The sequence below is a fragment of the Hyperolius riggenbachi genome, chromosome 2, assembly GCF_040937935.1.
Source record: "Hyperolius riggenbachi isolate aHypRig1 chromosome 2, aHypRig1.pri, whole genome shotgun sequence".
In the NCBI taxonomy this organism is placed as follows: domain Eukaryota; kingdom Metazoa; phylum Chordata; class Amphibia; order Anura; family Hyperoliidae; genus Hyperolius; species Hyperolius riggenbachi.
Window position 1 is genome coordinate 222,707,245 of NC_090647.1, and position 12,011 is coordinate 222,719,255.

General features: G+C 43.2%; 1 protein-coding gene across 2 annotated transcripts in view; it reads right to left on the bottom strand.

The window, feature by feature from the left end:
- Nucleotides 1-10,716, bottom strand: part of GAS6 (growth arrest specific 6) — a 136,055-nt gene extending 125,339 nt beyond the window's left edge. For both annotated transcript variants that reach the window (XM_068268213.1, XM_068268212.1), the window contains exons 1-4: nt 10,554-10,716; nt 10,427-10,468; nt 8,709-8,858; nt 2,742-2,905 (exon numbers count right to left, since the gene is read on the bottom strand). In XM_068268213.1, the coding sequence (XP_068124314.1) occupies nt 2,742-2,905; nt 8,709-8,778 (234 nt within the window). In that variant the 5' untranslated portion in view covers nt 8,779-8,858; nt 10,427-10,468; nt 10,554-10,716. The remainder of the gene's footprint in view (nt 1-2,741; nt 2,906-8,708; nt 8,859-10,426; nt 10,469-10,553) is intronic.
- Nucleotides 10,717-12,011: the final 1,295 nt, after the last annotated feature.

Sequence of the window (12,011 nt, forward strand, 5' to 3'; positions counted from 1 at the left end):
AGTTTCTACACTGCCACTATTGAAGCCACCCTTTGCTCAGCCATTATTGTGTGGTATGCAGGAGCGACTGCCAGGGATAAGTGTAAACTTCAAAGAGTCATCAGCTCAGCAGAAAGGGTCATCGGCTCTCCTCTGCCACCTCTAGACCTCCTCTATACCGCTAGATTGAAGAAAAGGGCTGACAAGATTTCCCTGGACCCCTCCCACCCAGGCTTCCATTTCTTTAAGCTCCTTCCATCGGGCCGTCGCTTCAGAACCATACGCCCAAAAACCAACAGGCGAAGGGACACCTTTTTTCCTCAAGCAGCCCTCCTGCTGAACTCCTGCCACTCCAGGGGCACTCTCGCCCCACTCAGCTCAAAGACTCTAGGATAGGGTACACGGGAGCCCATTCCTGCGTAACCATTGATTATCCCCTAGTGTAATGCCTGCCTGTCATTTGACTGTTTTTATTGTGTTCGTCTTAGAGTAAATTCTGTCTTAGGGTAAATTTTGTCTTTGTTCTATTGCCAATGCCATGTCTTTGTTCTATTGCCAATGCCATGTGAACCACAACCAATTCCAGGTACGACTTTTGTCGCACTTGGCGAAATAAAGATTCTGATTCTGATTCTGAACCAGCGACCAATCTCAAGCTCAAAATTGACTCTTTTTCTCCTTTGGATGCATATCCGACATCTGGAAAATATTGATTATGATACTGGCTATAGTTCTGTGTGAATGTCCTTTCAATCAATATCCAATCAGAAAAATGATTGGGATTTAAAAAGAGGGGGAAAAAATGACCTCTGTACGCTAACATTCTCCTAATTCTGGTCGATGTTAGCTCTGAATGTCCATATGAACATTTCTTGAACAGGATCTGAAGTGAAAATTGCATGGTGTCTACCAGGCTTGACATAAGGACAATCTTTGCTAGAATCTAATCAAATAACAAGTGGTACAAAGTGTTAGAACAGGTTATCAAGGAGTCACACCACTGGGCAGGTGCATGCGCTGTAGTGCGCTCAATTTACCGGGCCGCACAGCAGATAAAGGAATAGGACTGGGAGGACAGCAAAGGACCTACAAGTCTACAGGGGGAGGAAAAAGCACCAGGTAAGTAAAGGGAGACACTTTCTTTTCATCTCGGATATCCTTTAACCACTTTCAGACCAGATAGCTCTGGCCCCATTAGACCAGATTCATCTTTTTTCTATTTCGTATTGTGATTGCAACCACAGGGGCCTGAAACCAAAGAAATTGGGCTCCATCAGTGTGGCAGCAGAGCGAATGGGTGCATTGATGTAAAGGCAAGAGCGACGAGACCGCGCCAGGGCTGATTGAAGTCTATTCCCTGGCAGAAATAAGCAGCCGCAAACAGGGTGCAGAATTCAATCAGCATGGTCCAGAAACAGTTAAAATACAGAAAAACAACAGGAATTTGTTGAAGTTGCCCAAAATGATTCCTCTGAGAACATAGAAAATGATAGCAGCAAATTTACATCCACACAGACAGTATGACTTACTTATGAGGGATAGTCAGCAGCTTCCCATTTTGCTTGGTTAAAAACGAACCCATTTTCAACCAAATAAATGGATCAACTCCACACAGCCTAGGATGTAAGTGAGGGTTGTTTCCTGGCACAGCTGCAGCCTCCCCCATCTAGTAAACCTTCACCTGGCACAGTCAGGGCTCTCATCCAGACATGAGGCTGCCATTGCCCAACTTTCAAAAGTAATGCTAGCTCTAGGGCAGGCATGTCAACATGCTTAATATTTATAAGGTGTGTTCAGCCTTTTGGTGAGCATTATTTCACCAAGGAATGGAAACCTGGGCTGTAACAGTTGTCCTGGCAGCTTTTCTTTTAAAGGAAATTCATATTATGAAAAATGTATTGAGCTTGCCATTCTGGAGTTCACTTTAAAAACTGCCACTCGTCTGGCTTTTGTGCGGATCCTCTGCAACTATATTCATTCTAATTGCACTTGCTGTATGCTTATTCCAGGGTTGAGATACAGAGACTATTGAAGCCAAGTGATCAACTCACTCTCTACAATTACATATAACCTGGGCGAGAGCATTTCCATCTAATAGCAGACAATTTTAATAAAAAAGGCATTCTCAGGAATCACTGAAGAGATCTTAATAAATAAGTTCAGCAGTCTAAAAATGCAACACCTAAGGGCCAGTTTCCACTAGAGACGACTGCGGAATCTGCAGCGTTTCCCTGCAGGCAAGTCAGGCGTGGAAACACTGCCTACACCTTCATTTGTTTGCAGTCTGAATCGTACAGCCGTACGATTCTGGATAGCATGCTGCAGAATGAATTCTTATGGCTGTGCTTGGCAAGTGGGCAGCATGGTGGCGTAGTGATTAGCACTCTTGCCTTGCAGTGTTGAGTCACCACTTTGTATCCCAGCCAGGGCTCTATCTGCATGGATATTTGTGTGGTCTCCCAGTGTCAGCATGGGTTTCCTCCGGGCACTCCAGTTTCCTCCCACATCCCCAAAAAATACAGACGAGTTATATATAAAAAATTTTTTTATTACATGGACTAAGTGCTCTGTATAGCGCTATATGAATACTAAATGAATACTAAAAATATAATAATAAAGTGCAAGCGTGCATCCAGCAAGAGCCGGCTAAGTGGAAACAAGCCAACACATGTGGTAGCCTGACAGGTACTAACATTATTCATACTTCACACCTGAATTTCTGGAGTCCAATATAAATACAATAATATAAAATTCCCACTTACTGTTTCTGGGTCATTCTCAAACACTTCTCTGGCCTCCTCTTTGTTGCACTGCTCCTCCACACACTCCCGCTCTAAGTGGCCTTGCTTGGTTTCTTCAAAGATATGGTTAGCCCTCTTCATTCTTCGGTGTAAGAACTGTGCAGCTTCCTTCGCAGGCAACAAAACTGTGGCAGCCAACAAATAACACAGCAGCAAATTATTATAAAAATATAGATATTTCCAAACATCTGCAGTTCAAAAAATGGAATACAATTCTAATCCGTGGAAAAAACAAAAACAAAAAAAAAAAACCCATTTGGCTCTAGTAAATGTGCGTAACCCCTACAAGAAGCAAGCTGCATAGCAACAAAGGGGCAGACCTGAAAGGAGAAATACACACAAATGACCGCCCCAGAGCAGTTTGTAGCTGACATAATTTGGGTCCATTCACTAAACCACATTAAAAACTTAAAGGGGCCCAGAGCTGTTCTTAAAATAAAAATCGGGACTTACCTGGGGCTTCCTCCAGCCCGCAAGGTCCCCCAGCATCTTCCTGGCCTCTTCTTCGGTCCTACTGTCCGGTCCGGTAATCTGACGACATCCAAGCAAGTCACCTGTACGTGCTCCCGAAGCGCACCCACCGCGTCATCAGCCTCCTGTGCATGCACAGTTCTCTAAACACTGTACCGCGCATGTGCAGAAGGCTGTTGGCGCCCAGCGTGATAATGTGGTGGGCGTGCTTCAGGAGCACACACGGCCGACTTGCTTGGAAGTGCACTGGAGGAATCCCAGGTAAGTCCCGATTTTGATTTTAAGGACAGCTCAGGGTCCCTTTAATGTGTGAGGAAAGCACACATTAATTTTACCAGGCTTCAAGTAAATTACATTACTGCATTGCCTGGTACACAAGCAATGTAGGTGCTGCATATACAATGTGAGTTAATTAAATTACATAATGGTCCATATGCAATTCTCTTTTTCTCCAAATGATATTTTGACACCTCATCATTAAAATGCCTTTTAACCACTTGATGACCCAGCCTTTACCCCCCCTTAAGGACCAGCGCTATTTTTTGTGATCTGTGCTGGGTGGGCTCTGCAGCCCCCAGCACAGATCATGTTACATGCAGAGCGATCAGGTCGCCCTCTTTTTTACCCCCTATGGGGATGATGTGCAGGGGGGGTCTGATCGCTCCGGTGGGCAGGCATGTTGCGGGGGGCACCACAAAGCCCCCTCCGCGGTGAAATTCACCCCTCCCTCTCCTACCTGCTCCCCCCCCCCCCCCGGTGATCGGGGCTGCACAGGACGCTATCCGTCCTGTGCAGCCAGTGACAGGCTGTCCCCTGTCACATGGCGGCGATCCCCGGCCGCTGATTGGCCGGGGATCACCGATCTGCCTTACGGCGATGCTGCGCAGCAGCGCCGTACAATGTAAACAAAGGAGACAAATGTCTCCTACGTTTACATTTAGTCTGCGAGCCGCAATCAGCGGCTCGCAGGCTATTCACGGAGACCCGCTCCGTGATCTAACAGGAAACGGCCGCTCGCGCGAGCGGCCTTTCCTGATTAATTAGGGAGGCACCTGGCGACACAGAGCTGCGTCGCTGGTCCTCCAGCTACCACTTTGCCGCCGCACGGTGTGGGTGTGCGGTCGGCAAGTGGTTAAACCACCGGCAAGCAAGAACATACTCCAAATAATTTTGTCAGTACTTTTTCACTCATTTTGGGGTACTTTTTTCAATTGTAAAATGCTGAAAAGTTATTTTAAATAGAAGTTGAAAATTATCTCCTAGGAGAAAAAGTCAATTGCACATAGGACAATGTGTTATGCAGTATGCATAGAGCCTGGTAAGCTTAAAGGAAACCTGAAGTGGAGAAAAAAAATAATATAGAGATATATATACAGTGACTTGCAAAAGTATTTGGCCCCCTTGAAGTTTTCCACATTTTCTCATATTACTGCCACAAACATGAATCAATTTTATTGGAATTCCACATGAAAGACCAACACATAGTGGTGTACACATGAGAAGTGGAACGAAAATCATACATGATTCCAAACATTTTTTACAAATAAATAACTGCAAAGTGGTGTGTGCATAATTATTCGGCCCCCTTTGATCTGAGTGCCTATAGACATTGCCTTATGAGTGCTAATGACTAAATAGAGTGCACCTGTGTGTAATCTAATGTCAGTACAAATACAGCTGGTCTGTGAGGGCCTCAAAGGTTGTCTAAGAGAATATTGGGAGCAATAACACAGTGAAGTCCAAAGAACACACAAGACAGGTCAGGGATCAAGTTATTGAGAAATTTAAAGCAGGCTTAGGCAACAAAAAGATTTCCAAAGCCTTGAACATCCCACGGAGCACTGTTCAAGCGATCATTCAGAAATGGGAGTATGGCAAAACTGTAAACCTACCAAGACAAGGCCATCCACCTAAACTCACAGGCCGAACAAGGAGAGCGCTGATCAGAAATGCAGTCAAGAGGCCCATGGTGACTCTGGATGAGTTGCAGAGATCTACAGCTCAGGTGAGAGACTCTGTCCATAGAACAACTATTAGTCATGCACTGTACAAAGTTGGCCTTTATATAAGAGTGGGAAAAAGAAAGGCATTGTTAACAGAAAAGCATAAGAAGTCCCGTTTGCAGTTTGCCACAAGCCATGTGGGGGACACAGCAACCATGTGGAAGAAGGTGCTCTGGTCAGATGAGACCAACATGGAACTTTTTGGCCAAAATGCAAAACGCTATGTGTGGCAGAAAACTAACACTGCACATCACTCTGAACACACCATCCCCACTGTCAAATATGGTGGTGGCAGCATCATGCTCAGGGGGTGCATCTCTTCAGCAGGGACAGGGAAGCTGGTCAGAGTTGATGGGAAGATGGATGGAGCCAAATACAGGGCGAACTTGGAAGAAAACCTCTTGGAGACTGCAAAAGACTTGAGACTGGGGCGGAGGTTCACCTTCCAGCAGGACAATGGGCTCTATTCTCAAAGAGCCAAAAGTACCGCAAAATTTTACCGGTAAATTCCCGCCAGCGGTAAACTCCGCATTTTTTCAGCATTCACTAACATTTTCCGCATGTTTGCCGCGTGCGGGAAAAAAGATGCGGAAACGGCCATTATTCATGCGGGAATCATGCGGTAAAAAGGTCGCATGAAAAAGTGTTTAAAAAAAAAAAGTTAAAGTCCACCAAGCACAGCCCTTAAGCCTCCACACTTCATTAAAGTCAATGGGATGCGGAATATATCACCTACTACTTGTAGGTGATAAAAATTCGGTAATTAACGAAGAAATGATGCGCCTGAACATCTTTGAGAATTGATCTTTTATTGCGGAAAATACCGACTTTTGCGGAAATTTTACCGCATGAATCCCGCACTTTTATCACACTTTTTCCGCATGCGGAAAAAACATGCGGAACATTTTGAGAATCCCAACTTGCCGGTATTTTGGGTGCAAACTTCCCGCATGTACTTTACCGCATGCGGGAAGTCTTTGAGAATAGAGCCCAATGACCCTAAACATAAAGCCAGTTCAACAATGGAATGGTTTAAAACAAAACATATCCATGTGTTAGAATGGCCCAGTCAAAGTCCAGATCTAAATCCAATCGAGAATCTGTGGCAAGATCTGAAAACTGCTGTTCACAAACGCTGTGCATCTAATCTGACTGAGCTGGAGCTGTTTTGCAAAGAAGAATGGTCAAGGATTTCAGTCTCTAGATGTGCAAAGCTGGTAGAGACATTCCCTAAAAGACTGGCAGCTGTAATTGCAGCAAAAGGTGGTTCTACAAAGTATTGACTCAGGGGGCCGAATAATTATGCACACCCCACTTTGCAGTTATTTATTTGTAAAAAATGTTTGGAATGATGTAGGATTTTCGATCCATTTCTCACATGTACACCACTTTGTATTGGTCTTTCACGTGGAATTCGTCTCCCGAATCCTCCAACTGCCTGCCATTCCTGTGCAGGGTCCCTCTATATCTATTCCATTTATTGCGCATTAAAATAAGCTCCTTCTGACTGCAAGTCGCAGTGGACAAGCACACCTAGACAGAGCATGTGTGAGAGTCTCTCTCTCTCTCTCTCTCTCTCTCTCTCGCTCTTTGACATGTGCCACAATGCATGCTTGGAGATGTAGTCCATGGATGCGGTACATAATGGATCTCCCCCCAATGCCACACTACATTACATTATGAGGATAGTTCACGGGAAAAATTATATATATATATATATATATATATATATATATATATATATATATATATATATATATATATATATATATATTATTATTATTTTTTTATTATTTTTTTTTCAGCTGCTGTGAAAAAATGAGCATGGTTTTCTGCTTACAAACACACATGGGGCTTGATTCACTAAACCGTGATAACTCAAATATCACACCTTATCAAAGTTAACACGCCTTATCAGAGTAGCATAGCTAGCGCTACGGCCTTATGCCTGCTAATTGGCAATGGCACTTGTCCTGCTCTGAGCCCCAGCGGGTTCATAGTGTTCACTATACTACTCTGATAAGGCGTGTTAACTTTGATAAGGTGTGATATTTGAGTTATCACGGTTTAGTGAATCAAGCCCATGGTGTGCAGAAAACTCATGCAGAAAAACACACACAAAAAAAAAAACTAAAAGACAAGTGTGTCCCCAGCCTGAGTAGAGACAGCTGAGGAGAGTGATGCCCCGCCCATTCCCCCAGTGACAGCTGCACACACTACAGCCAACCCCGTTCAGGATGTGGAGGAGGAGGGGCTGAAGCCTTCATACTACTCCTGGAAAGAGGTGAGGAGAGAAGAGAAGACACAGTGTACTTTTTTATGAGTGGATTTGTGTCTTTAGGTTTGATTGTGTACAGTGTGCTATGAGTGTGGCTTGTAGCAATTTGGGCACTGCAATGTTACTTGTGGCTATAGTGGTGCCTAGAGTATAATTAGCGTGCTAGAGGCGCAGCATGTAGCCAAACACCAGAAGTTGATAAATAGTGGCAAGTGATGGTGCAGATAGCGGCACAGCATGAAGTAGCAGCAGTAGAGGTACCATATGTAATACTGTGCATTGGACATACACTAGGCAGAGGGGGGGTAAGTGTTAGTAGTAGGTAGGTTCGCGTTAAGGAGTAGCTAATGGGGGATAGTTTTAGGTGTAGGTAGAGAGAGGGTGTGAGATGAAGGTCAGGTAAAGCGACAAGCTGTTGCTAATAGTATAGGTACTTAATACAAATTGTATGCAGCTTGGTACTTGATCAAATACATATCCTGACAATGTGTACTGGCTCAATCCCAAACTGCATTCAATTTGCATTAAATAAACATACAAGGTAGAAAATGAGCATCTCTTTGACCATCTCTACAGGACACTTTCTGCATAGAGTTTTACATTATCTCTGTTTGCAGGGGTCTCCTGTTTAAATTCTTAAAAATAAAAGTCACAGAACAAAGCATAATATAAAAAACAAAATCTAGCTCATGCATTAGATTTCAAATCAATGAATGTCAGTAAAGCAAGGTCTCCCATTACTACAAGATTGTATCTTTCTGATGACCCCTCATGTGCAGTATTGCACCCCACAAATTGGTGCCATGACTCCCCAAATACATTGACTACCAATAACAACTGAAGCTGTGAAGTGTGACCTCTAGTGACTCCACACACTTCTTGAAGTGAGATAGACAGATACTTGCTACTGTGTTGTGCATTTGTCTTTTAATTATTCCCAAATGCATATAACAAGAAGGCAGGGTGAAGTAATCATGGAGATTGCTGACAAAGCAACTCCCTCACCTTCCAAGCATTAACATGACAAAGCACATACGCCTCTCTCATGCCAGCATCACCCCTCACTGAGATCAAAGGGAGCTGAGAGAGGCAGTCAAGCACGGGGACAGGCAGATGGGGTACAGCATGCATTATATAGGCGCATGGAGAGAGTGAGGAGTAATCAGGGATACTCACTGCCATGCGAGCACTCTGCAGCCAGCAGCATCAGGAGGGTCGTGGCTATCAGGGGGATGGTGCTCGGCATAGTTGTTGCTGGATAGCCCGACAGGAGAGGTCTGGTCTTCCTTCTCTGGAGAGAGCCAAGGTTGCCTCCAGCAGCAGCTCCTGTTGGAGGAAAACATTCACAGCCAGCAGCAGACACAGCGGGGGAGTCAGCAGCTACTCGCTCCCTCCCAATCATTTGATAAAAGTTTGCATACATCTCCAGACACACCTATATGTGCCTACCGCCTCGCATTCAGCAGCAGCCCCATTCCCATCCCATTCTCTGCACAGCCTGCATCTCTCTCTTTGTCAAGTCTGAGCAGAGAACTAAAAATACCAGGAAACACTTTTACATTTACACGCTGTCTATTTCAGTTTCATCTGAGCTAGCTCTGGGGTAACCTGTCTGTCTGTGTATTTCCTGAATCAAGAATGGGGAAATGGTCATAATAATTTTGCCTTTTGATCAGATGTCTTAGTGATAATTGCATTGCTATCACCACTAGTGTTTTATATCAGTTAGTGCCACATGAAACCATGCAATAGTCAGTTTACTGCCATGACCTCTAGTGCTTCTGTCCTCATCCCATCAATTAAAGTGACTATTTCTGATCAATGATGGATATATTGATCAAAAACCAATGGGCAGTGCAGTTGTTTTGAACAGGTTTTTCTTTTCAGTAGATTTATTTTGGGAGGTAAAATCAAAGACTTTACCTAAAACATAACAGTATTCATATAACTAAAAGCTACTGTCACACTGGAGAGTTGTTGCTTTTCCTGGAAAAACAGGATTGCAGTAGAGGGAAAAAGTTGCATCACATGTAATGCCTGCAGTGCAATCCATACAAAACACAGTAAGTATGCTTCACTGCAACTGCTAATGTGTGCATTATGCGGTGACACACTGCATGCATCACGTTATTGACAATGGAGGTAAATGTTCAGTATCATTTACTTGGCTTACCATTAGGGATGGCCATTGAAATGCTAATTCCAAATTGATGCAGGATTATGTACATTTCCAATAGAAATGTACACAGCTTGAAAATGGACCAATCACGCCTTGTCTAGGTGGGTCTATTGTCAAACTGAAAACCGTTGCATATCCCTGCATCAACTTGGAATTATTTGCATCTCACTGACCATGTTTAGGCTGGGTTCACAGCGGGCGCTGCGTTCCCTGTATCAACAGGAATGCAACAAAACAGGTAAAGTTATGCTGCACTTTATCTGCACGTTGCATATAGTGAAGCATACAGTCAATAAAAAGTATGCTTTACTGTCACCATAGATGTTTTTGCAGTAGCGTACTGCATGCAGTGCTTTGGGATGCCGCACGTTGTCATGCTGCACTGCAATAGTCGCTCAATGGACATCATGTAGGTAGCGCTTTGGGGCGCCAAAACAGTGTTACAAAGAATGTAGCCTTTGTTACCAACTTGCACCACTTGAAATGAAATTGAAGCAGAAATCTGTGCGAAAATGCACCAGAACATCAGAAATGAACACATTACAAGGCTATGTCTCCATTGATCACCTCCTGCTTACCCCTGTACAACCCTCGCCCCACATTCTCACCTGCACTTAACATAAGCATTTCCCTACTTATTAAAAAAAATACAATTTATTGTTTTTAATGAAATAAACATCTAATGTATTTTAAATGTGCAATAATGCATGCCTACCTTTTTAATGTCAGATGTATGTTGGAAACACCGGAGGACAATCTAGGGGGGAAAGAAACAAAACAACTTATTACTTTATACAGCCATTATGTCATTTACTATAAATAAACTTGCTAGAAAATCTTACTTTTAAGAAATGATTTTGCTCCACCAGACAAAATACTTTTCTTTAGCTGTATTAGAATGTAAGGTAGGCTAGTGTGAAACCTCCATGTAATTCAGATGAACACTACATTATCCTAGTGTCACTTTGAGGTTTACATAAAGAGCAGAGAATAGATTGTGGGAGGCAGTGACTGGGCTCCTCCCCTGCGTGTGTCTGTTTGTTTACAGGGAGACAGAAATGCTTTATAATATGGCACCACCTGCTGACACTCTCCACACTACTCTGACCTGATTTCACAGCCACTGAGCCAGACAGCTGTGCTGGCAGCCAATAAAACAGGATGCCATCATTCACAGTTCATTGGCATGTGTCATTTCATCCAACCTGCTTCCAAACAATGGATTTTTTTTTAATAGGCATGTGGTCACTAGGCAGACTTTACCATTCTTTTTCCCATAAAGCACAATTCTGACAGATGAAAGCTATATAGACAGGGGCCAGGGCATCATCACAGTATAGATCTTTGCTATTGTAAAATGATTTTGTGCCAAGACAAGCTTGGCAGACAAGTATTTTATGAGGCAAAAAAGTTTTCATAAGACGTAAGATACATTTTCAGACATAGATGCAGAACTCTTATATTACATAATGAGAAAACCTTGCATATTTGCATTACATATAGTAAAAAGCTTGTCCTTTGCAGATGTAGCTGTAAGATTTTGTTTTGCTTTAAAAGAATGAAATTGAAACTGAGTACTACAGCATTAAAACCAGTGACAGATTAAGTGAATAACACAGAATGGGCTTTATTCTCAAAGACTTCCCGCATGCGGTAAAGCACATGCGGGAAGTTTGCGACCAAAATACCGTCAAGTTGAAATTCTCAAAATGTTCTGCATGTTTTTTCCGCATGCGGAAAAAGTGCGGTAAAAGTGCGGGATTCATGCTGAAAAATTTCCGCAAAAGTCGGTATTTTCCGCAATAAAAAATCAATTCTCAAAAATGTTCAGGCGCATCATTTCGTCGTTATTTACCTCTTTCTTGCTCTCAGAAGCCATTTTCTGCTAGGAAAGTGTCTTATAGTTGGAATTTCTTATCAGTGAGGGTCACACTGTAGTCACTTCCTGTTTGAGTCAGGACTGAGTCAGCCACTTGCATACCTGATATTTAACTCTTTCAGGCAGAGAAATAAAAAAAGGGACACAGCATAGTTATTTGTGTGCTAGGCACAGTACATACACATGTCTATCTCATAATGTCACATGTCAGTTCGGGTATCCTTTAATGAAGTGTGGAGGCTTAAGGGCTGTGCTTGGTGGACTTTCATTTTTTTTTTTTAAACACTTTTTCATGCGACCTTTTTACCGCATGATTACCGCATGAATAATGGCTGTTTCCGCATCTTTTTTCCCGCATGCGGAAAACATGCGGAAAATATTAGTGAATGTGGAAAAAATGCGGAGTTTACCGCTGGCGGAA